We start from the raw sequence: 25,939 nt of genomic DNA, 5'->3' as shown, positions 1-25,939 counted from the left end.
ATGAGTACGGGACAGAAAGATTTGGAGTGGAAGAGGCAAAAGGCGGGAGAAAGGTTCCAACCCCACCAGTTTCCAGGAGGCAACAAGAAATCAAGCGCCTCGTTCAAGAAAGGCGGCAGCTTAAGAAACAGTGGAAGAAGGCCTCGGAAGGGGAAAAGGAGGGCATAGAGGCACTTCAGGCTGACATCAAAACCCGGTTGGCATCCCTCCGTAGAGCAGAGAACCTACGGAAACGCAGAAGGAAGAAAGAACAAACTAGAACTTGATTCTATAAAGATCCCTTCAAGTTCCTTAAAAGTCTCTTCACAAAGGAAAAAAGTGGAGCTCTAAAAACAACAAAGAAAGACCTAGAGGAGCACCTGAGAACAACAAACTTTGACTCAAAGCGACATGAACATCTGGCCATCCCATCAGATATCCCACCTATTGAACCCCCGGAACATCATATTGAGACCAGCCCTCCGACATGGAAAGAGGTGGAAAACACAGTTCGACGGGCAAGAACAGCATCAGCCCCGGGGCCAAATGGAGTCCCGTACAAAGTGTATAAGAACGCACCAGACGTCCTGAGGTTCCTCTGAGGCTTATGAGAACAGCTTGGCAGAAGAAGATAATACCCAAAGTGTGGTGTAGGGCAGGCGGGGTCCTGATCCCTAAGGAGAAGGATGCAGTGAACATCAGCCAATTCCGCCCAATCTCCTTACTGAATGTCGAGGGTAAAATCTTCTTTAGGTCATTGCCCAGAGGATGGCCGAGTACCTGCAAAGGAATGCGTACATCGATACATCTGTACAGAAGGCAGGAATATCAGGGTTCTCTGGCTGCTTGGAACATTCCAGCATGATCTGGCACCAGATCCAAATGGCCAAGGTGGAGAAAAGGGACCTCCATGTAGTCTTCCTCGACCTCGCCAATGCATTTGGCTCTGTGCCCCATGAACTCCTGTGGTCTGCCTTCAGATTTTTCCACATACCGGACACCATCACAAACCTGGTGAAGTCGTACTTCCAGGATCTGCAGTTCTGCTTCACCACCTCAGATTTCACCACCTCATGGCAGTGCCTGAATGTAGGTATAATGGCGGGATGTACCATTTCTCCGTTGGCATTCACAATGGCAATGGAGGTTATCATCAGATCCTCAAAATGGGTTGTTGGTGGACAGCGAGTCGACTCTGGTTTCCGCCTCCCTCCACTCAGAGCCTACATGGACGACATTACAACATTGACCACCACTGTCCCATGCACCAGGAGACTGCTCAGAAAACTCAAGGAGAACATCAGCTGGGCCCGTATGAAGATTAAACCATCCAAGTCATGCAGCATCTCGATTGTGAAGGGAGTACTCTCTGACCTGAAATTCTTCATCGGAGATGACCAAATCCCAACAGTGGTGTCTGAGCAGCCGGTAAAAAGCCTTGGAAGGTGGTATGATGCAAGCCTGAAGGATAAAGACCAGGTGCAACAGCTGCACAAAGACATCAGTAGTAGCCTACAGTCCATCGACAACACCCAGCTACCTGGAAAGTTAAAGGCCTGGTGTCTGCAGTTTGGTCTCCTACCCCGGGTGTTGTGGCCCTTAGCACTGTATGAGGTTCCAATCTCAACAGTGGAGAAGATGGAAAGAGGAGTCACAGGCTACTTAAAGAAGTGGCTCGGAGTTCCACGATGCCTTACCACCATAGGCCTCTATGGAGATGGTGTCCTCAAGCTGCCCCTCACCAGTCTAACAGAGGAATTCAATTGTGCAAAAACCAGGCTCCAGATGACACTGAATGAATCTCAAGACCCAGTGGTGAGCAACAACGCGCCGACCTTGGCAACTGGGCGCAAATGGAGGCCAGGAAAAGCAGTCCAGGAGGCAACAGCAGCCCTCAGACATGCTGACATTGTGGGTCATGTTCAGCAAGGGAGAGGAGGCCTTGGGCTAACTAGCTGTGCTGCTTGGAGTAAGGCCACTGCACCAGAGCGGCGGAAGATGGTAGTGCAGGAAGTACGCCATCAGGAGGAGGCTGCAAGGTGGGCCAAGGCAGTCTCTCTTGCCAAACAGGGACAGTGGACTCGATGGGACAGTGTGGAGAAGAGGAAGATCAGCTGGAAGGATCTGTGGGCTATGGAAGCGAGGCGGTTGAGCTTTTCCATCAGAGCAACATATGACGTCCTTCCAACACCAGTTAATCTTCACCAATGGTATGGTGAAGATCCGGACTGTGCCCTCTGTTCCATACCAGCCAACCACAGGCACATTCTCACATGGTGTAAAACAAGCCTCACCCAAGGACGCTACACTTGGCGTCACAACCAAGTCCTTAAAAACCTTGCGTCCGCCCTGGAGGACAAGCGAGCTGCCACCAACTCCCTACCACCCACAGCAGCATCACACTCCTTACGGACAAACTTTGTCCGCGAAGGGGCTAAACTAATATATGCCATTTAGCAGACGCTTTTATCCAAAGCGACTTACAGTCATGTGTGCATACATTCTACGTATGGGTGGTCCCGGGAATCGAACCCACTACCCTGGCGTTACAAGCGCCATGCTCTACCAACTGAGCTACAGAAGGACCACAGACCGCCGAAGAGCGGCTCTACACCAGCTGCGCTTGGCCCGCGACTGGAAAATGCTAGCTGACATTGGCCGGCAACTTGTGTTTCCTCCGGAGATCGCAACCACCACCCTAAGACCTGACATGGTGCTCTGGTCCCGTTCACTCAATAAGGTCTTCATCATTGAGCTCACAGTACCCTGGGAAAACTCAGTAGATGAGGCTTATGAGCGAAAACATCTGCGCTATGCTGATCTAGCTGCCGAAGCACGGCATCATGGCTGGAACACAGAAGTCCAACCAGTGGAGGTGGGCTGCAGAGGTTTTGTGGCAACATCTACAACCAGACTGCTTAGAGACCTGGGAATTAAGGGCCAGAGCCAGCGTTCGGCAATCAAAGCTGTATCAGAGGCGGCAGAAGGCAGCAGTCAGTGGCTCTGGATGAAGAGGAAAGACCCCAGCTGGGCCCCGAAGTGAGAGGGCCAGGAGGTATGCGGTCAACAATGCTTGACTCAGGGAGGAGGACGCCCCTGCCATGCATAGTCCCATGGGATGTTGGCTATCAACAACAAGGCAACTCCTATGACTAATTGGGAATGGGACGCAAGCGTAGGATTGATCACCCTGTCGCTGGCCGCCTTTGGGGAGGGTGTATAGTGTGAAAGGCCGAAACACCCTAGGAACCAAAGGTACACTACTGACGATGCGCTCCCCAAATTTCACCACGCTCACTGTTCATTAACTCTTGGAAGTGCTTGCACAAAGGATAGTAACATCTCATCCTGTGTTCTTGGAACCCATATGCCCTGACTCTGCGTGCAATGAACACAAGAGAAGTGACACAATTTCACCTAGTTAATATTGCCTGCTAACCTGGATCTCTTTTTGCTAAATATGCAGGTTTAAAAATATATACTTCTGTGTATTGATTTTAAGAAAGGCATTGGTGTTTATGGTTAGGTATACGTTGGAGCAACGACAGTCATTTTTCGCGAATACGCACTGCATCGATTATATGCAATGCAGGACACGCTAGATAAACTAGTAATATCATCAACCATGTGTAGTTTATGTGATTATGATTGATTGATTGATTGTTTTTTATAAGATAAGTTTAATGCTAGCTAGCAACTTACCTTGGCTTCTTGCTGCATTCGCATAACAGGCAGGCTCCTCGTGGAGTGCAATGAGAGGCAGGTGGTTAGAGCGTTGGACTAGTTAACTGTAAGGTTGCCAGATTGAATCCCCCAAGCTGACAAGGTAAAAATCTGTCATTCTGCCCCTGAACGAGGCAGTTAACCCACCGTTCCTAGGCCTTCATTGAAAATAAGAATGTGTTCTTAACTGACTTGCCTAGTTAAATAAAGGTGTATATAAAAAATAAATAAATAAAAGAAATCGGCCAAATTGGTGTCCCAAAATACCGATTTCCAAATCGGCCCTAATTAAATGGCCATTCCGATTAATCGGTCGACCTCTACTATCATGGGTAGGATAGTCATCTGAATCAGGGTTAATTTGGCAGCTGGGGTGAAAGAAGAGAGATTACAATTGAGGTAACCAAGTCGAGATATAACTTCAGCCTGCAGCTTTGATATGTGCTGAGAGAAGGACAGTGTACTGTTCTCTTGCATGTTTCTTTGCCTGTTTTCTTTACTTTTCTGCTTAGGTATAAATTAATCACAAAAGTCAAACATCTCGTGGTCACATTGATATTGCATGGCACAAACAAATGTGTGCAGCCATTCTAACATTTTCCATTTAACCCTTAAGCTAGACACGGAGTTAAATTAAATAGATCAAATGTGGTTACTCCCTGATGTTCTGTCCATATCCTGTGCCCTCGATAACTGAAAAAATAAACTGTGTAACCCATTTGTTTAGTTTTTCTCTAATCTGTTTATCATATGATAGAATTGGAATGCAATAGATAATTCATTTTTCCCCTCCTAAATTTCTCTCAATAACTTGCTTTGTGTGTAAAACGAGGGTCATTCAGCTGATGAAGTCCAGAGTGAATGGAAAATCTCACCAGAGAATGAGCACTAGAGAGCCTTCACTTTATAGCAGGGTTTCCCATACTCGGTTCTGGGCCTCCCCCCAGGCGCACGTGGTTTTTGCCTTAATAACCAGCTCATCGTCAAGCTGTGATTATTTGAATCAGCTGTGTAGTGCTAGGGCAAAAACAAAACATGAACCCAGGGGAGTTTGGGGAACCCTGCTTTACAGTGTATATGCTCATTTCACATATCATAGAATAGAGCAGAGGATCGTGTCTGTCTACCCAAACATGACGTGTCTCTTTGTCTTCTATTCATGGGTGTTTCAATGGACTTGTACACACAACAGTAGATCATGGTTAACAGATAAGATAAACAGTTGTTAGTGCTACAGGTACATAACAGCATCCACATAAGTATTCAGACCCTTTGCTATGAGACTCAAAATTGAGCTCCGGTGCATCCTGCTTCCATTGATCATCTTTGAGATGTTTCTACAGCTTCATTGGAGTCCACTTGTGGTAAATTCAATTGATTGGACATGATTTGGAAAGGCACACGCCTGTCTATATAAGGTCCCACAGTTGACAGTGCATGTCAAAGCAAAAACCAAGCTATGAGGTTGAAGGAATATCTGCAGCATTGAAGGTTCCCAATAACACAGTGGCCTCCATCATTCTTAAATGGATGAAGTTTGGAACCACCAAGACTCTTTTTAGAGCTGGCCGCCTTGCCAAATTGAGAAATCGGGGGAGAAGGGCCTTGGTCAGGGAGGTGACTAAGAACCCAATGGTCACTCTGGCAGAGCTCTAGACTTCCTCTGTGGAGATGGGAGAACTTTCCAGAAGGACAACCATCTCTGCAGCACTCCACCAATCAGGCCTTTATGGTAGAGTGACCAGACGGAAGCCACTGCTCAGTAAAAGGCACATGACAGCCTGCTTGGAGGTTGCCAAAAGGCACCTAAAGGACTCTCAGACCATGAGAAACACGATTCTCTGGTCTGATGAAACCAAGATTAAACTCTTTGGCCTGAATGCCAAGCGTTACGTCTGGAGAAAACCAGGCACTGCTCATCACCTGACCAATACCATCCCTACGGTGAAGTATTATTTTGGCAGCATCATGCTGTGGGATGTTTTTCAGCGGCAGGGACTGGGAGACTAGTCAGGATCGAGGGAAAGAGGAATAGAGCAAAGTACAGAGAGATCCTTGATGAAAACTTGTTCCAGAGCACTCAGGACCTCAGACTGGGGCGAAGCGTCACCTTTCAACAGGACAACGACCCTAAGCACACAGCCAAGACAAAGCAGGAGTGGCTTCGGGACAAGTCTCTGAATGTCCTTGAGTGGCCCAGCCAGAGCCCAGACTTGAACCCGATCAAACATCTCTGGAGAGACCTGAAAATAGCTGTGCAGCGACGCTCCCCACCCAACCTGACAGCGCTTGACAGGATCTGCAGGGAAGAATGGGAGAAACTCCCCAAATACAGGTGTGCCCAGCTTGTAGCGTCGTACCCCAAAAGACTTGCGTCTGTCATTTCTGCCACTGGTTCAAGCCCAGTAAGGGGACAAGGACGTAGAGGAAGCAAAACTGTTAGCAGCACACTGACGTCAGTATTGACAGATAAATACATGCTTGTGAATAACAATTAACTATTGATCAGTATCAATGGAAAGCCTATTAAGGTGGCATGTGCAGACTTCCGGCAATGGCGAAGCTCCTTCAAGAGCCTAACCTAGCGTCCTCGAACTTTAGAAAACCTTTAAGGCATTTTGACACAGTTTACCTGTTCATTTATAGTGAGTTGGAAGTTAAAACATCTATTTTTGCAAAGCCACAGACGAGGCATGGAAAAGTGCCCCCCTCTTACAGCCCTTTTCGGCCTCGACGGATGCTAGCTCGGAAGAAGCACCAGCATGGTTCAGAATGGAGATGGATAAGAGTATAACAAAAGTCCAAGAGACACTTTCTGAACGCCTCATCATGATTGATGTGCTGGTCGATAAACTCCACGAAGACCAGGAAGTCACAAAGGTGAGTCACAAAAGTGAAAGTCACCAGGCTCCCATCCTGGACATCTGCGAGGACGTGGACCAGAAGTACAATAAGTTAGGAGACACCATTTCTAAACTCAAGGAGAAATTTGATTATTACAAAAATGTACAAAAGTGCTCAAATTTGAGGCTGTGGAGGGAAGAGACACCATCTCTTTTCTACAGGAATTAATTCTCCAAATTCTGGATTTACCCTCTTCCGCGTACCCACTGGAAATCGAGAGGGCCCATATGTCCGCATCCTCTCTGCTGTCCGAGCAAAGGGAGAGCTCAAGTACGGAGATGCCAGAATCATGATATTTCCTGATATTTCTCCCATACTACACAAGAGGAGGATGGCTTTCTCCCCACTGAAGAGGCTTCTGCGTCAGGCTGGCTTGGCATATGGCCTGCGCTACCCGGTGACTTTGTGGATCGAAAACAAGAAAGATGAGTGCACATTTGACGCTGTGAAGACAGCTGAAACATACATGAGGAAAGAACTCCCTGACTTGTTCACTCCTACTACATCATGAGGAACTGTCTTTTGAACTTGGATTCAGTGTTATCTACCCTTACCACCTGGGGGTGGCCCGTCACTAGTGAAACATGAGGATACCATGAAATTACTCATGTGATCGACTGGCTGGCAGGGTTGGCTGGTTAGATGGCTAGCTTGATAATCACTGGCGAGGTAACGTTGGATCATAGCTAATGTTGGCTGCGCTATTAAGCCAGCTCGCTAAGTTTACAAGGGTGTGACTATAGCTATAGCCACACTGTGCCAGATTGTTAATTTTTTTCTGTATACTTTTATTTTACGCATAGAGGTCCAGTCAGGTTTGGTTAAATAACTATGTGGCTTTTGACTGGGTTTCAAGCCTAACTATGCTGTTTATATTACTTCAGGGAATTTGAGCTACTAATGTTTGCTAGTTTGTTTATTGCTAGAGATGTATGCTAGCGTTAGTGATACAGAGGCAGGGATAAGCTGCACACCAGCTGGCACTAATATGTGACTGACCGCCTAATTGCCAGCTAGATGATAGCTTTAACATTGTGTATGTGTATGTATGTACAGGGCCAGTCAAAGCTTTGGACACACCTACTCATTCAAGGGGTTTTCTTTATTTTGACTATTTTCTACATTGTACAAGAATAGTGAAGACATTAAAACAATAAAATAACACATATGGAATTTTGTAGTAACCAAGTGTTAAAAACATTTAAATATATTTTAGTTTTTAGATTCTTCAAAGTAGCCACCCTTTGCCTTGATGACAGCTTTGCACACTCTTGCTATTCTCTCAACCAGCTTCACCTGGAATTATTTTCCAATTGTCTTGAAGGAGTTCCCACATATGCTGAGCACTTGTTGGCTGATTTTCCTTCACTGTGCGGTCTGACTCATCCAAACTATCTCAATTGGGTTGAGGTCGGGTGATTGTGGAGGCCACGTAATCTGATGCAGCACTCCATCTCTCTCCTTCTTGGTCAAATAGCCCTTACACAGCCTGGAGGTGTGTTTTGGGTCATTGACCTGTTGAAAAACAAATGATAATCCCACTAAGCGCAAACCAGATAGGATGGCGTAACACTGCAGAATGCTGTGGTAGCAATGCTGGTTAAGAGATGATTGTGGACTTCAGGAAACAGCAGAGGGAACACCCCCCTATCCACATCGATGGAACAGTAGTGGAGAGGGTAGCAAGTTTTAAGTTCCTCGGCATACACATCACAGACAAACTGAATTGGTCCACTCACACAGACAGCATCGTGAAGAAGGCGCAGCAGCGCCTCTTCAACCTCAGGAGGCTGAAGAAATTTGGCTTGTCACCAAAAGCACTCACAAACTTCTACAGATGCACAATCGAGAGCATCCTGGCGGGCTGTATCACCGCCTGGTACGGCAACTGCTCCGCCCTCAACTGTAAGGCTCTCCAGAGGGTAGTGAGGTCTGCACAACGCATCACCGGGGGCAAACTACCTGCCCTCCAGGACACCTACACCACCCGATGTTACAGGAAGGCCATAAAGATCATCAAGGACATCAACCACCCGAGCCACTGCCTGTTCACCCCGCTATTATCCAGAAGGCGAGGTCAGTACAGGTGCATCAAAGCTGGGACCGAGAGACTGAAAAACAGCTTCTATCTCAAGGCCATCAGACTGTTAAACAGCCACCACTAACATTGAGTGGCCACTGCCAACACACTGACACTGACTCAACTCCAGCCAATTTAATAATGGGAATTGATGGGAATGATGTAAATATATCACTAGCCACTTTAAACAATGCTACCTTATATAATGTTACTTACCCTACATTATTCATCTCGTATGCATACGTATATACTGTACTCTATATCATCGACTGCATCCTTATGGAATACATGTATCACTAGCCACTTTAACTATGCCACTTTGTTTACATACTCATCTTATATGTATATACTGTACTCGATACCATCTACTGTATCTTGCCTATGCTGCTCTGTACCATCACTCATTCATATATCCTTATGTACATATTCTTTATCCCCTTACACTGTGTATAAGACAGTAGTTTAGGAATTGTTAGTTAGATTACTTGTTGGTTATTACTGCATTGTCGGAACTAGAAGCACAAGCATTTCGCTACACTCGCATGAACATCTGCTAACCATGTGTATGTGACAAATAAAATTTGATTTGATTTGATAAGTATGCCTTAAATTCTAAATAAATCACTGACAGTGTCACCAGCAAAGCACCCCCGCACCATGACACCTCCTCCTCCATGCTTCTCGGTGGGAACCACACATGCAGACATCATCCATTCACCTACTCTGCATCTCACAAAGTCACGGTGGTTGTAACCAAAAATCTCAAATTTGGACTCATCAGACTAAAGGACAGATTTCCGCCGGTCTAATGTCCATTGCTCGTGTTTCGTGGCCCAAGCAAGTCTCTTCTTCTTATTGGTGTCCTTTAGTAGTGTTTTTTTTGCAGCAATTTGACCATGAAGGCCTGGTTCACACAGTCTTCTCTGAACAGTTGATGTTGAGATATGTCTGTTTCTTGAACTCACTTGAACTCTGTGAAGCGTTTATTTGGGCTGCAATTTCTGAGGTGCTGTTAATTGCTGATTTCTAAGACTGGTACCTCTAATGAACTTATCCTCTGCAGCAGCTCTGGGTCTTCCTTAACTGTGGCGGTCCTCATGACAGCCAGTTTCAGCTTGATAGTTTTTGCAACTGCACTTGAAGAAACTTTAAAAGTTCTTGAAATTTTCCACATTGATTGACCTTCATGTCTTAAAGTAATGATGGACTGTCGTTTCTCTTTGCTTATTTGAGCTGTTCTTGCCAAAATGTGGACTCAGAATGATGGTGATTGTTTAACTAATTATCTCTATTTCATATTTGAAGGATGATAGTTCTCATCTGGTAAAGGTTTTAATTTATTCATCATAGCTTGATAACTTTTTTTCCTGTGGTGCTTGGGTGCGTTTGTGGTCAACACTTTTGTCACCTTGCAGCACAGATTTCAGGGTGCCTTGGGGAATGACGATTCGTTGACATTTGGGTGTCCTCTGGGGTTTCTTCCGTTTTTTTGTTGTTGTTGACATGGTCATGTGGGGCTAAATAATCCCGTCATTATTGTTGATGACGTTTTCTGCTTTGATTGAAATTGTATTTTGTGACTCGACTGACAACATTTTCATATTACAGTGAACAGTCAATGCACTTTTATGTGCTAACTTGTACATATAATTTAGAATTTACCTAATTCGGGCGATGCTATGCATAGCAGATACATCTAGCTTAAAGACTAGTGTCTAGTCTAGGGGTATGGGATTTTAACTCCCTCAGATAGGGAGGGGGATGGGTGGGTTTGTGGTAGGGTCAGGGTATTAGCCCACGAGATGTTGACTATATTATACTTTCATTTTGTACAATTTGTACATGCTCAACACAATTTTATTTGCATCTCTTTCCCCATTTCTTATTTTCTTTAAAGATGTCGACACCTAATATGTATACATTTATGATAACTAACATTAGGGGTACTAAATGCCCAGTCAAGCACAAACGCATTCTGAATTATCTAAAGCAACATAAGGTTGATATAGCTCTTCTTCTGACTGACTGAGCATGATAAACTGAAAAGAGAGTGGGTGGGTCAAGTGTACTATTCATCTTTCACGTCTCGGCCAAGAGGGTTGGCCATTCTCATTAATAAGAAATGCCTCTTTCAGCTTCAATCTAAGATTAAAGACAAAGGAGGTAGGTTTGTGATCATTCAAGGTTTTATTAATACTGAGACCATTACCATTGTGAATGTGTATGGGCCTTGTAAAACGGGGGTGGGCACACTTTTGTATATGTTTTTGTCCTGCCCTGAACTAGGCAATTATTAGGAAGAATTATTCAGATCTTATCACAGGTCACTAATATGACTGTACCACTAGATCCTTCCCTTATTCTTCTTGGAGATGACTGTCTACCAGTTAATATTGGTAGCAAAACCAGATTCATTAAATTGGCAGTCATTGCAGTCAATACATGCACAGTGTTTCTATGGAAGAGTGACACTCTGCCAAGCAAGCATATCAAATCAAATCCATTTTTATTTGTCACATGCGCCGAACACAAGAGGTGTAGAGCTTAAAGTGAAATGTTTACTTACAAGCCCTTAACCAACACTGCTGTTTTAAGAAAAATACGTGTAAAGTAAAAAATAAATATAACAAATAATTAAAGAGCAGCAGTAAAATAACAATAGCAAGGCTTTTTACAGAAGGTACCGGTACAGAGTCAATGTGCGGGGGCACCAGTTAGTCAAGGTAATTGATGTAATATGTCTCATCGTTGTCGGTGATCAGGCCTACCACTGTTGTGTCATCAGCAAACTTAATGATGGTGTTGGAGTCATGCTTGGCCATGCAGTCATGAGTGAACAGGGAGTACAGAAGGGGACCAAGAATGTGTAGTAACCTACCCTTACCACCTGGGGGCGGCCAGTCAGTAAGTCCAGGATCCAGTTGCAGAGGGAGGTGTTTAGTCCCAGGGTCCTTAGCTTAGTGATGAGCTTTGAGGGCACTATGCTGTTGAACTTCCTGATAAACTCATTCACCATATCGGTATATGTGTCGAAATTATTTTCTGAAGCTACCCTGAACATATTCCAGTCCGCGTGATCAAAACAATCTTGATGCCTGGATTCTGATTGGTCAGACCAGCGTTGAATAGACCTCACCACAGGTGCTTCCTGTTTGAGTTTCTGCCTATAGGAGGGGAGGAGCAAGATGGCATTGTGGTCCGATTTGCCGAATGGAGGGCCTTATATGCATTCTGGAAGGTAGTATAGCAATGGTTGAGGGTTTTAGCAGCGCGAGTACAACAATTAATATGTTGATAGAATTTCGGGAACCTCTTCCTTGCTTTGTTCAAATCCCCAGCTACAATAAATGCAGCCTCAGGATATGTGGTTTTCAGTTTGCATGAAGTCCAGTGAAGTTCTTTGTGGACCTCCGTGGTATCCGCTTGGGGGAGGGGGGTATAGACTGTTGTGGCTATTATTGACAAAAATGATCTTGGGAGATAGTACGGTCGCCATTTGATTGTGATATAATCTAGGTTAGGTGAACAGAAGTACTTGAGTTCCTGTATGCTATCATAGTTACACCATAAGACGTTAATCATAAAACATATACCTCCGCCCTTCTACTTAATAATAATAATAATAATATATGCCATTTAAGACGACTTACAGTCATGTGTGCATACAAATGGGTGGTCCCGGGGATCGAACCCACTACCCTGGCGTTACAAGCGCCATGCTCTACCAACTGAGCTACAGCTCCCGGAGAGATGTTTGTTCCTGTCAGCGCGATGTACAGAGATCCCAACTGGCTTTACAGAGTCAAACAGTATATCTCGAGAGAGCCATGTTTCCGTGAAGCAGAGTCTGTTACAATCCCTGATGTCTCTCTGAAAAGCAACTCTCGCCTTGAGCTCATCGATTTTATTATCCAGAGATTGGATATTAGCGAGTAAAATAAAATAGCTTATATTTTGGGTTCTAATGGGGCTACGACAGTTAAACTAAGATCATGAGACATTTATAAGTTATATTCTTCAAAATTCAATATGTACATATCATTCATTTATAAGTAAAAAAATGGACGTAGCAACTGCAGATTGCCCCTTTAAAATAATATTATATTATAGCATTATAATTAAACCAATTATGCCATAGGCCTAAGTATGTAAATTGACTAACCTGTAGGTACACCCTGTCATGTTGCATTTTACAACTTGTCATGTCTTCCTCTTGTCCTCTGTTTTCTCTGCAGGGATCATGTCAGCCATAGGAAATGGCTATGTTATATACATGACCATCAAACGCAAGACAAAGCTAAGGCCGCCTGAGCTCATGACAGTCAACTTAGCCATATTTGACTTTTGCATATCAGGTAAACCATTCCGCAGTCTCTTCATACAGTATGTCCGTGTACAGCGTGTTTCTGTACAGAACAGTGTATGGTGGATTAGTCCTGTGTCGTCTGTGTATTTCAATTCAGAACAGCATGTATATGAACAATGGTAGCGCTGCATTAACATTTACTCATGTACTGTACATCCTGACACATTGGAATGGTTGGTTGGCGAGAGAGTGAGGGAGAGAGAGAGAGAGAGGGAGAGAGAGAGAGAGAGAGAGAGAGAGAGAGAGAGAGAGAGAGAGAGAGAGAGAGAGAGAGAGAGAGAGAGAGAGAGAGAGAGAGAGAGAGAGAGAGAGAGAGAGAGAGAGAGAGAGAGGGAGAGAGAGAGAGAGAGAGAGAGAGAGAGAGAGAGAGAGAGAGAGAGAGAGAGAGAGAGAGAGAGAGAGAGAGAGAGAGAGAGAGAGAGAGAATCACTGAGTTGCTTTAAAGTCATAACTTTTTAGGCATGTTTGGTAACTCACCCTGAAATATGCTAAATTGTGGCTTAATCTGGAATTAGTCCTTTATCGCCATCGTTTGGATATTAGAGGAACACCATCACGTAAAAAGAACTCACCTCTAATATGACTCTACCTGGCATGTTGATCACAATATATCGATAGACCAGGCCTTTGATGTACAAGAGGTTTGGTTCCACTGTAAGCTGTCATCTCAGTTAAGAAATGTTGTTTTAAAAATCCCCTTTATCTGAGAATATCCTACTTTCTCAAAGAGTCCCTGTGACCCAGCCAGAAGCAGAATTCACAACAGTATGTCTCAGTCTCAGAACAATCTCTGGCCAGCTCTCTCTGTGTCTCATACAACCACGAGATGCTCACTTGTTTATCTGTTTATTTCTTGGTCTCTGGGCCAACTATGTCTCTCTGTATGAGACGCCTGCATTGCTCTCTAGGACTTGAGCCAACGTCCACAGCAGACAACAAGCATGATCTATTTGTGTCTGCCAGCTTTGCCTGCATCTTGGGAATGTCACTCAGATGTTGGAGGTCCAAATGAAAAGAGGGCTAGAATATTTCGTAGCCATTTTACCGTAATACTGTAGGAGTCATAAAGTGAGAGAACGCGTATTTTATGTACTACGAGGGTTGGTGGAGAGTGCAGTGTGTGTACATCAACATGTATATAGAAACAGGGTCATAATTGTGCTCTCTGAACCTCTGTGGCGTCAGACCGGTGAGGATGCCACTTTCTCCTCACACGATATAAACACCATTTATGATCACCTCTTCTGTCCCATGCTATGCCTCAGGATTGTAACTTTACTGCATCTGTTATCATTGTGAGTTTTGAAGAAACAGCACTTCTGTTATGTGAAGTAGATGAAGAGGGTGGTTTTTCATTGGAATTCTCATGCATTTTAAGGCCTACATTACTATGTTACTGTACATGTATACTATATATTCTCATGTCTTTACAGCACACACGGATCATTTGAGGTGGTTAACAACTGTGTGTGTTTGGTCTTGAAGTCACAGGGAAGCCGTTCTTTGTGGCGTCCAGTTTCTCCCACCGCTGGCTGTTTGGCTGGGAGGGCTGTCGTTTCTATGGCTGGGCTGGCTTCTTCTTCGGTGTCGGCAGCCTCATCACCATGACCGTAGTCAGCCTAGACAGATACCTCAAGATCTGCCACCTCAGATACGGTACAGTGGGCTATGTTCTCAGTTTGTGTTTGGTTTACAGCAGGGGTGTCAAACTACATTTTGCCCCCGCAGGTCGCATTCGGTCTTCAATGGTGTCCGTAGGGCTGCACTGAAGATCACTTACATTTCCTTGCCGAGCAAAGAATTAGCAAATAATATCCTCTAACAAATAAATGACTAACAGTGAAATGCTTACTTACGGGTCCTTCCCAATAATGCAGAGAGAAAGAAAATATAGAAATGATAGAAAAGTAAAACATATAAAAAAATAAGTAATAATAAGTACACAATGAGTAATGATAACATGGCTATGTACACAGGGTACCAGTACCGAGTCGAAGTGCAGGGGTACGGGGTGATTGAGGTAGATATGTACATATAACTAGGAATAAAGTGACAGATCTTAAACAGTAGCAGCAGCGTATGTGATGGGTAAAACAAATGTGTGTGGTCAATATCGATAGTCTGGACAGCTATTCGTTAACTCTTTACCTAACTACACTGAACAAAAATAAACATGCCACATGCAACAATTTAGTTACAGTTCATATAAGGAAATCAGTCAATTGAACTAAATTCATTAGGCCCTAACCTATGGATTTCACATGACTGGGAATACAGATATGCATCTGTTGGTCACAGATACCTTTAAAAAAAAGCTAGGGGCGTGGATCAGAAAACCAGTCAGTATCTGGTGTGACCATTTGCCTCATGCAGCGAGACACATCTTCATTGTATAGAGTTGATTGTGGCCTGTGGAATGTTGTCCCACTCCTCTTCAATGGCTGTGCGAAGTTTCTGGTTATTGGTGGAAACTGGAACACGGTGTTGTGCATGTCGATCCAGAGCATCCCAAACAGGCTCAGTGGTGGATATGTCTGGTGTGTATGCAGGCCATGGAAGATCTGGGACATTTTCAGCTTCCAAGGAATACCTAGGATAGGATAAGTAATCCTTCTCACCCCCCCCTTTTAAGATTTAGATGCACTATTGTAAAATGACTGTTCCACTGGATGTCATAAGGTGAATGCACCAATTTGTAAGTCGCTCTGGATACGAGCGTCTGCTAAATGACTTAAATGTTATGTAATGTAAATGTGTGCAGATCCTTGCGACATGGGTCTGAGCATTATCATGCTGAAACATGACGTGATGGCAGATGAATGGCACGACAATGGGCCTCAGGATCTCGTGACTTAAAGCTCTCGACCCGCTCCACTACAGCCTTGTCGATGTGAATGGGTGCATGCTCAGCTCTCCGTTTCCTGTAGTCCACAATCAGCTCCTTTGTCTTGCTCACATTGAGGGAGAGGTTGTTGTCCTGGCACCACACTGCCAGGTCTCTGACCTCCTACTTACAGGCTGTCTTAGTGATGGTGTTGGAGTTGTGCTCTACAACGCAGTAGCGAGTTAACAGGGAATACAGGAAGGTTTCCAAGCATGCAACTCTGAAGGGCTCCCATGTTAAGGGTCAGCGTTGAAAATGTGTTGTTGCCTACCCTCACCACCTGGGGCCGTCCCGTCAGAAAGTCCAGGATCCAGTTGCAGAGGGAGGTGTTCAGTCCCAGGGTCCTTAGCTTACTGTTAGCTTGGAGGGCACTATGGTGTTGAACGCTGAGATGTAGTCAATTAACAGCGTTCTCACATAGTGGGAAAGGGCAGTGTGGAGTGCAATAGAGATTGTGTCATCTGTGGATCTGTTTGGGTGGTACAGTGTATCATCTAATTGTTTAAAAAAAATTGGAGATACTTCCTGACTGTCTAGCTTTCAATTCAGTGATTATTAGCGAGCTAGACACAGTCAAGAAACGTTATGAATGTACTGTAGGTCCCTTATCATTTCTACACAGCTTTGATTTAGTCATTTGAAAGTATAAAAAAACTTTACAAGTTGTATTTGTTTTACTTAAACCACCCGGGAGCCGGATTGGACCCGGGGCGTATGTTTGACACCCCTGTTTACAGTAACACAAGACCTTTATAAGAATGAATAATTAGCACTTTTTCATTAATAAGTTAATTGAAATTATGATCTGTGATATCTGGACACTTTATTATTATGATGAACCAATTCATTATCAATCATTCTGCCCAAAATTGTACCCACAGGAACGTGGCTAAAGAGGCAACATGCTTTCCTGAGTATGGTGTTTGTGTGGCTGTATGCAGGCTTCTGGGCCACCATGCCCCTGGTGGGCTGGGGCAGCTATGCTCCTGAGCCCTTTGGCACTTCCTGCACTCTGGACTGGTGGCTGGCCCAGGCTTCCGTGGCGGGCCAGAGCTTCGTCATTGCAATCCTCTTCTTCTGTCTTATCTTCCCCACCGGCATCATCGTTTTCTCCTACGTCATGATCATCTTCAAGGTCAAGTCCTCAGCCAAGGAAATCTCCCACTTTGACACCAGGAACAAGAACAGCCATAATCTGGAGATGAAACTGACCAAGGTGTGTGTGTGTGTGTGTGTGTCAGAGCCCTGAACATACATTAATTTTAATCCCGAGTCCTACCTATGCCTGCAACGTTCAGGCTCTACCCTACCCAGGCCCGATTTCTTCTGACAAATTTAAGGCCCTGCCCGAAACCCAAAATCAGAAATAACATCCTCCGTTAGTAAATCAATTAGCTGCTCCTCTCTGTCACTCGCTTCCTGAGCGCTGCTCACTCTGAATGCTCTCTGCTCATGACGAATCTGAGTCTGTGAGTATCCATAGCAACGGCTCCACTTGGGCTCCTCTGCTCAATTATGAGACATGAGAGAGCAGTTTGCTGTTAGCAACTTTGTCACTCTAAACTCTGACAAAACTCAAGGAACATTAATATTTTCTGTGAAATAATATCGCCTGTCTTATATTTGAAAAATAACTTCTGACACAATGTTATGATCTTAGTTAGATATGACTGTACTGCTCAGCTTCAAAATGTTAGTGATCAATTTATGGATAATCAAGCCCTGCCTGTACCCTAGTTATTGAGGAATAAACAGGCCCTACCCGGCCCTAACCCGATGTATAATGTCAGGGCCCGTCGGGATCGAGTCGGTTAGCAGAGCTCTTGTGTGTGTGTGTGGGCACGGAACCTCACCTCAGAGATACTTTAACTATTGTGAGACTGACCAGTGATGTGGTACTACTTGTGTCCTCCAGGTGGCGATGCTGATCTGCGCTGGTTTCTTGATAGCGTGGATCCCTTATGCAGTGGTCTCAGTGGTGTCTGCGTTTGGCGAGCCCGACTCAGTGCCTATCTCGGTCTCTGTGATCCCCACTCTGCTTGCTAAGTCCTCTGCCATGTACAACCCCATCATCTACCAGGTCATCGACCTGAAACACTCCTGCGCTAAATCCTCCTGTTTTCAAGTTCTGAAGAAGCGCACACATTTAAAAAAGTCAAGGTATGGAGTAGTATTCATTTCATGGCTTTCTCTTCTACTTTCTATTCCCCTGGATTGACAGTTACAACTGTACCGACCTAGTTTAACATTTACCTTGTTTAATGGCTTGCAAGAGTTAAAACAATCATATTTCAACATTTTCCCAAACAGCTTGCTAGATCTAGAGTTGAAGGTAGACTCAGCTAAATGACGTTGCCACGAGCAGCATCGCAGATACTAAGATGAGCAAGATGCAAGAATATCTGCTCATGTGCACAGATTCGCCTCACGCTGTTCACAGCGTGGTAGTCAGGGCACCAAAACAGCTGAAAAGTTGAGCCTCATGCTTTAATGCTCTTAGTTGTTGTGGAAATTGACCCACAATGCTGTTTACTTTCTGCATGTAGGTCATATCACCGCTATACCTTAAAAACAGCATAGTTTTCAATGCAACATTTCTAACTTAAGAAACTTTTCTCCCATTGTATCTTCCACAGGTTTTACACAATTACTGGCTCGCTTAAAGTCAGTCCGTCCAGTAATGAAGCTCACATTGAAATGTGAGAGAAAAACAGTGGTAATCTCCTATGATTTGACACCTGTCCAATCACAACCCTGCTATCATCTGCAAAGATATTGACCACCGCTCATCACCCAAACCTACTGTACGCTACCCAGCCTTGCTGTATCTATGTTCCTGCTTCAAACAGCTCTCTGTACTCTCCTACCTCACGTCCCTCTGTGTTTACAGCTCAAGGCTGTTGTCAAGATGTATTTTTACACTTTGTACAGATTGTGTATTGTGACACCTGTGACATGCATATTTAAACTTGAACCTTTATGTGCTCCTGTAAGATCTAAAGTGTTGTTAAGAACGAGGTATGATATACAGATGTTGGATCTTATTTTGACCAGTTTTGTTGCAGGAGTAAAATAATCCTGCAGCAGGAGGAGGATTATTTGATTATTCTCAAAAAAAGTTATAATTTCTAACAGGAAAATAGTTCTGATAGGCTACAGTAGGCTACAGTTTAGGTGTGAGATCTAGTGATAGAAAGAGAAACTGCATGTTTTCAGGGACATTATGCTCTGACTAGGACTCTTAAAAATGTTCTGTGGAGCAAAGTGATCAAATTAAGATACCATATCTGTACAGAGTGCTGGAGAGACTGTGGTGTTGATGTTGGAGTTAAGCGTTAATCACTGCTTCGGGCAGGTTTGACCTTAGCAGCACTTTTCATCAACGGTCAAAGTCATCATATGATTCTTAGTGTCACTGGATACATGTTTAGAGACGTCATTGACATCACAAAACAAAATACTAATTTAGCTCATGCAAAAACTGCACGCTCCACTGTGAGGTAGCCACCAGCGCACGTTAATTGGACCAAATATCAAGTCACAGCACAACAATGTCTGCTAAGAGTAGTGGCTATGTGGTACAGCACTATGCTCCTGTCATCGTTACCCATTCTGTATGCGCAGATGTTAGCCTTTACGTCTCATATACAAGACATTAACAACACCTTCCTAATATTGAGTTGCACCCTTCCTTTTACCCTCAGAACAGCCTCAATTTGTCGGGGCATGGCTTTGACAAGGTGTCAAAAGCGTTCGACAGGAATGCTGGCCCACGTTGACTCCATTGCTTCCCAAAGTTGTGTCAAGTTGGCTGGATGTCCTTTGGGTGGAGGACCATTTTTGATATGCACCGTAAAATGTTGAGCGTGAAAAATCAAGCAGCGATGCAATTCTTGACACAAACCTGTGCGCCTGGAACCTACTACCATACCCTGTTCAAAGGCACTTCAATATTTTGTCTTGCACTTTCACCCTCTAAATGGCACACATAGACAATCCATGTCTTAAGGCTTAAAATCCTTCTTTTACCTTCATCTACAGGGATTGAAGTGGGTTTAACAGTTGACAGCTATAAGGGATCATAGCTTCCACCTGGATTCACCTGGTCAGTCTTTGTCATGGAAAGAGCAGGTGTTCTTAATGCTGTGTACACTCAATTTATGTTGATTTGACAAAACACAATTTAATAAAAATCCACATGATCAGAAGGAATAAGACAACCATAAATGTGTTTTTTGCTTTTATACCTCTCAATTACTAAATTAATTAAAGTAATTCACTTAATTAAAGTAAGTTGAGGTGCTATTAAGATCAAAGTCAGTTTTCAAAGTCAGTAACATGTTTTTTTAAAAGTATTTATACTGTGTGTGCTTGTGTATGGAGTCCAGGCTTTGAGTTATATGCAAGAAAACAATCTTTAGAAATACATAAACATTCAGTGCAAATAATTATCCTATTGGTTATTACAACTGTCATATTGTCTATTATTGTCTTTGAAATCTTTCATCTTTACTCTAACTGAGGGTGTCTGCATTCAACACACTGAAAAAACAAAAGAGGCCCTAGTCTCGCTGACCTCCTTAGAACAATAGAAAGGATCAACACACCTGCACTCAGCCTAAGGTCCTAACATTGGCAAGAACAATCAACAATCTTTATTTGACAGGATTTATTCAAAATCATACAACAGGTGGGTATAATCCTGAATGCTGATTGGAAAACTGCATTCCAGTTTGCGTCTATTCCACAAGTTACCATCGGCGAAATCTATAACGTTAAAATGCCTATTTACTCTGTTCCATCTGACGGTGCAAACCACTGTCTCATCAGCCCAGCCAGGCAATTTATAAACTTGATCTCCACTATAAAAAGCATCTAGACATTATCTCCTATTTCTTTTAGACTAACATTTAGTTTTCAACAGCGGAGATTTGTATAAACCTTGCTGCATTTCTCTCCGACATTTACAACATTGCTTCAATATTCAAATTCGATCTCCAGCACATGTCGGGAGTTGGGACGAGACAGGCAGGCAACTTTTCTCAGCCAATCGAAATCATGAATCGGCATAATTTCTATGGATATATACAAAGAACTATCAATAGAAAACAGGTCAAACGAAACATTTGCAGTCTTTCTAGCTGCAGTTTGAAGTGATTCTGCTAGCTGTGTTGTTGGCTCGCTCCTCTGAACAACAGTTTCCTGATGAGAGAGCACATTTTCTATGCCAGGCGAAATCGCGCCTCATAAGCTCATTGTTATGGATGTATCCGATTAAATGTCTCTAGAAAACATTTAAAAAAGGCAAATGCAGCTACTGTTGTTATTCTAGCTGCACTGTTTGACGTGACTGTAAGTTAGCCATAGTTGGATATCTAGAAAGCAAGGGATGAGTACGTTGCCAGCCAGTATGGCAATGGAACATTTAGAACAAACGACTGGGTCGCATCCATAGATACAGAACAAAAAGACTGAACGAATGGGTCGCGTCTCTGTCACCTGAACCGATAGCACGAATGACCAGATGGCTTGGGTAGCAACTCTAGATTTGTGCCGGCACTATATCTTGTGGAAGGATGAAATAGTATGACTAAATTCATCAAAATAATGTTTTTAATGAAAATATGTCAATCATTATTTGAATATGTTGGTTACCCGTTGTATAAAAGTGATAATGCCCTTGAAGCCAGTGATTGGAGGATATATTGGCACGGTTTGCCGGCCATCAACTTACAACACCCGTACCAATATATTCTCCAAACACCGGCTTCAAGGGCATTATCACTTAAGCAATATCTCCTTTCTCAGTGTCTTACTGGATCTGTGTTTTTGTTGTTTGTATGATTTTTCAGTATGTACTCTTTCATTGCCTTGCTAATCATTTGATTTGATTGGTTTATTATTTTATTGTGTAAAGTTGTGAATGACCGTGTTAGGAGAGCTTATTGATATCAAATGTTCTATAATGGTATGCATTTTGTTCTCCATTTTTGAGATTTGCATCTGTACAAAATGTATGTCAACTAAGAGGTTAATATTGATGTCAAATAGGTAGTAGTCAACTGTAATGCTTACCTGTCATCACATCTTGCTTATGTACAAAATTATGAATGAGGAAGGAGATAGCTAATATGGTGTCTTTATTTGATCTCAGGTATAGGTTAAGACGAGGTGTAATCTTTTTCCTTGGTGGGCTGTCTGTATGTCTCCACATCACAGTATTAATCTCACCACGTTATCTGCCTCTGTTGGGTTTCTTAAAGGGGTTTAAGGATGATGCACTAGTGTACTTCAACAGGGTTTGATTGTGTCTCAGAAAAGAAGGCGGCTCTACAGGTGTGGGATCTTAATTTGAGACAGTTTGCCGCAGCAGGAAAGTAATTATTCAACAGGAGAACATTTTAAATATTTTGTGGATTATATATATTTTTTTTAATTTGGGGGGACATCAAGTCTGAAATTTCAAAGTGGAAATTACATACTTCAGATGCCTTTTTAAATTTCCTGCCGCCGTGTGATCAAATTAAGATCCTACATCTGTCATTCATTGCATTTTCCAAACTAAATCACTGAAAGTGTTTTGTTTTAATGCTTTATCATGAAGAACATCATCTGAATAAGCAAGTACTGTGGTCCAGGAGGATTATGTCACATTGCTTATTATCATATGTATTTCCTAAAAGCATACAGTAACTGTATTCATTTATACTACCTGTAGTTTGCTTTCAAGTACCACATTGTCACACCTTATACTTCATTCCACATTCTTTGAGGAATTCGTCTTTGTCCCTTTATTTTGTAAAGAAAAAGTACAGCATTCCATAGCCATTGCAAATCTGTTGTGTTGAATAATGATAAGTGCAATAAAAGGTGCAGTTATGCACATATATTTAGATGATATAGATGTTTTATTTATGTTTGACAGGGCATCTTCATGAGGCATCCAACACCCTCATGAAGAGAGAATAGAATGACACACAAATAGTCTGACTCCCATGTTGATACACACTTCATTTAGAGTCACCTAACACTTAACTCAGAGTCACATAACACTTCTACTCGAAAGTCTGATTCAATCATCATGACTTACATGCACAATACCCTACAATAAATTGATCCTAAAATGTAAAATGTATATCTATATAATATTCATGTGAAGCAAATATATATTTTAATATTTTCTGCAGAATTTTAACTGAACATTTCCATGCCTTTGAGCAAGCATGGCCTAAGCATTATATTGCTGTATTTAGTTGCTGACAATGGCACTTAACAGCAAACCATTTTATTTAATTTGGCAAAGGCTCAAGATCTTGCTGTAGAAATGGATATCCAGTACCAAGATTGCAGATTTTCCTCAATTTTAACTGCATACTTACAGTGCATTTGGTAAGTATTCAGACCCCTTGCCTTTTTTCACATTTTGTTACGTTACAGCCTCATTTTAAAATGGATTAAATAGTTTTTTCCTCCTCATCAATCTCCACACAATACCCCATAATGACAAAGCAAAAACAGGTTTTTAGACATTTTTGCAAAAGTATTTAAAAAATAACTGAAATATCACATTTACTTAAGTATTCAGACCCTTTACTCAGTACTTTGTTGAAACACCTTTGGCAGTGATTACAGCCTTGTATCTTGTTGGGTCTGATGCTACAAGCTTGGCACACCTGTATTTGGTGAGTTTCTCTCATTTTTCTCTGCAGATCCTCTCAAGCTCTGTCAGGTTGGATGGGGAGCGTCACTGCACAGCTACTTTCAGGTATCTCCAGAGATGTTCGATCGGGTTCATGTCTGGGCTCTGGCTGAGCCACTCAAGGACATTCAGACACTTGTACCTACAGTTGAAGTCGGAAGTTTACATACACCTTAGCCAAATACATTTAAAATCATTTTTTCACTATTTCTGACATTTAATCCTAGTAAAAATTCCCTGTCTTTGGTCAGTTAGTATCACCACTTTATTTTAAGAATATGAAATGTCAGAATAATAGTAGAGAGAATGATTTATTTCATCACATTCCCAGTGGGTCAGAAGTTTACATACATTCAATTAGTATTTGGTAGTATTGCCTTTAAATTGTTTAACTTGGGTCAAACGTTTCAGGTAGCCTTCACACAAGCTTCCCACAATAAGTTGGGAGAATTTTGGCCCATTGGCCCATCCTGACAGAGCTGGTGTAACTGAGTCAGGTTTGTAGGCCTCCTTGCTCGCACATGCTTTTAAAGTTCTGCCCACACATTTTCTATAGGATTGAGGTCAGGGCATTATGATGGCCACTCCAATACCTTGACTTTGTTGTCCTTAAGCCATTTTGCCACAACTTTTGAAGCATAATTGGGGTCATTGTCCATTTGGAAGAACATTTTGCGACCAATCCTTGTCTTGAGGTTTTGCTTCAATATATCCACATAATTTTACTCCCTCATGATGCCATCTATTTTGTGAAGTGCACCAGTCCCTCCTGCAGCAAAGCATCCCCACAACATGATGCTGCTACCCCGTGCTTCATGGTTGGGATGGTGTTCTTCGGCTCCCAACTTAACAATGGTCATTATGGCCAAACAGTTCTATTTTTGTTTCATCAGACCAGAGTACATTTCTCCAAAATTACAATCTCTGTCCCCATGTGCAGTTGCAAACCATAGTCTGGCTTTTTTTATGGCGGTTTTGGAGCAGTGGCTTCTTTTTATGGATCATCTTAATATTGCGTAAAGAATGTTGCTTCCATCAATGTAATTGTCTACATCATTTCCAATCCCCCATATATTTTGTGGGTAAATATATATATCCACATACATACACATGTGCATATATATACACATATATACATACACATACCTATATAGATATAAATACTTTTTCCCCCTCAAACCCTACCACACTTCCCCCAATTGGAGTAAACTAATAAACACTTTGGCTTTTACCTTCAATTTATACATCTTATATACATTTTACAGACACAGTCTATTTTACAATAGTTATTTTTTGTTTGTTTTTAGTCCTTCCTCTATTTCTGATGTCCATCCAGTTTGATTTCTATTTGTAACTGTGCTATTTCACAAAAAGTTCTGAACCAATATACATTTTACAGACCCCGTATGTTTTACATGGTTTATCTTGTTATTAGTCCCACCCTTCAGCTCCATTCAACCCCTCCCATCTATCTCTCAACACCATTCATTTTGGATTTCTATTTGCCATATATTTTTCAACTGTGCTGTGATGCTTCACAAAAGTACTGAACCTTTCTATTCTCATAGTTTCTACAGATTGTAAATAAAAATAAAAACTTTTGCTAAAATAATTATTATATTATTGATTGATTGACTATGGCTTTTCAAATCATCCAGTATTGCTATCTGCAGCGTTAGTTTAAGGCAAATGTTGCAATTCTTCAGCCATTGCTGGACCTGTGACCAAAAACGAGCTACATATGGACAATACCAAAATAAAGATCTAATGACTCTGCCTCCTCACAGTATAATCTGCAGAGCTGGGAAGATTGTATCCCCCATATATATACCATTCTATTTATTAGTTGCAATAATTTATTAGTTGCAATCTATTTATTAGTCTGATTAAGATTAATAATATCTGACAATACTTTTTTAATTCTATGCGCCAAGCATTTTGCTAGGATTTTTGCATCACAACACTGAAGTATAAGAGGTCTCCAATTTTTTTAATGGACTGGATCTTTATAAATACCACTTGGGTCCTGTTTCAGTAATAATGATATCAGACCTTCTTGTTGTGTGTCTGATAATCTACCATTTATATAGGAGTAGTTAAAACATGCTAATAATGGTCCTACTGTAAAACTTGTCCTGCCACGGATGGAGACTGGGTCCTGTGCATCCATTGGATATATTCTATCCACTATTCTTTACTGCCACCAGCTGGTAACTGAGATGAACTACACCATATTTGCCTCCTGAATGGAAGTGGTTGGTGATGCAAGTTACGTTATTTTGTGTAGACATTCTACAAATGTGA

General features: G+C 42.5%; 1 protein-coding gene across 1 annotated transcript in view; it reads left to right on the top strand.

Annotated features, from left to right (window-relative positions):
• Positions 1 to 22,826, top strand: part of LOC118387201 (opsin-5-like) — a 57,470-nt gene extending 34,644 nt beyond the window's left edge. Inside the window, exons 3-7 of the mRNA XM_052523764.1 lie at positions 12,922 to 13,041; positions 14,538 to 14,708; positions 16,818 to 17,152; positions 17,852 to 18,096; positions 18,573 to 22,826. Of these exons, the coding sequence (XP_052379724.1) occupies positions 12,922 to 13,041; positions 14,538 to 14,708; positions 16,818 to 17,152; positions 17,852 to 18,096; positions 18,573 to 18,639 (938 nt within the window). The 3' untranslated portion in view covers positions 18,640 to 22,826. The remainder of the gene's footprint in view (positions 1 to 12,921; positions 13,042 to 14,537; positions 14,709 to 16,817; positions 17,153 to 17,851; positions 18,097 to 18,572) is intronic.
• The last annotated feature ends 3,113 nt before the right edge of the window (positions 22,827 to 25,939 follow it).

The sequence above is a fragment of the Oncorhynchus keta genome, chromosome 8 (assembly GCF_023373465.1).
Source record: "Oncorhynchus keta strain PuntledgeMale-10-30-2019 chromosome 8, Oket_V2, whole genome shotgun sequence".
Taxonomy (NCBI): Eukaryota; Metazoa; Chordata; class Actinopteri; order Salmoniformes; family Salmonidae; genus Oncorhynchus; species Oncorhynchus keta.
This window is presented reverse-complemented; position numbering and strand designations above follow the sequence as displayed.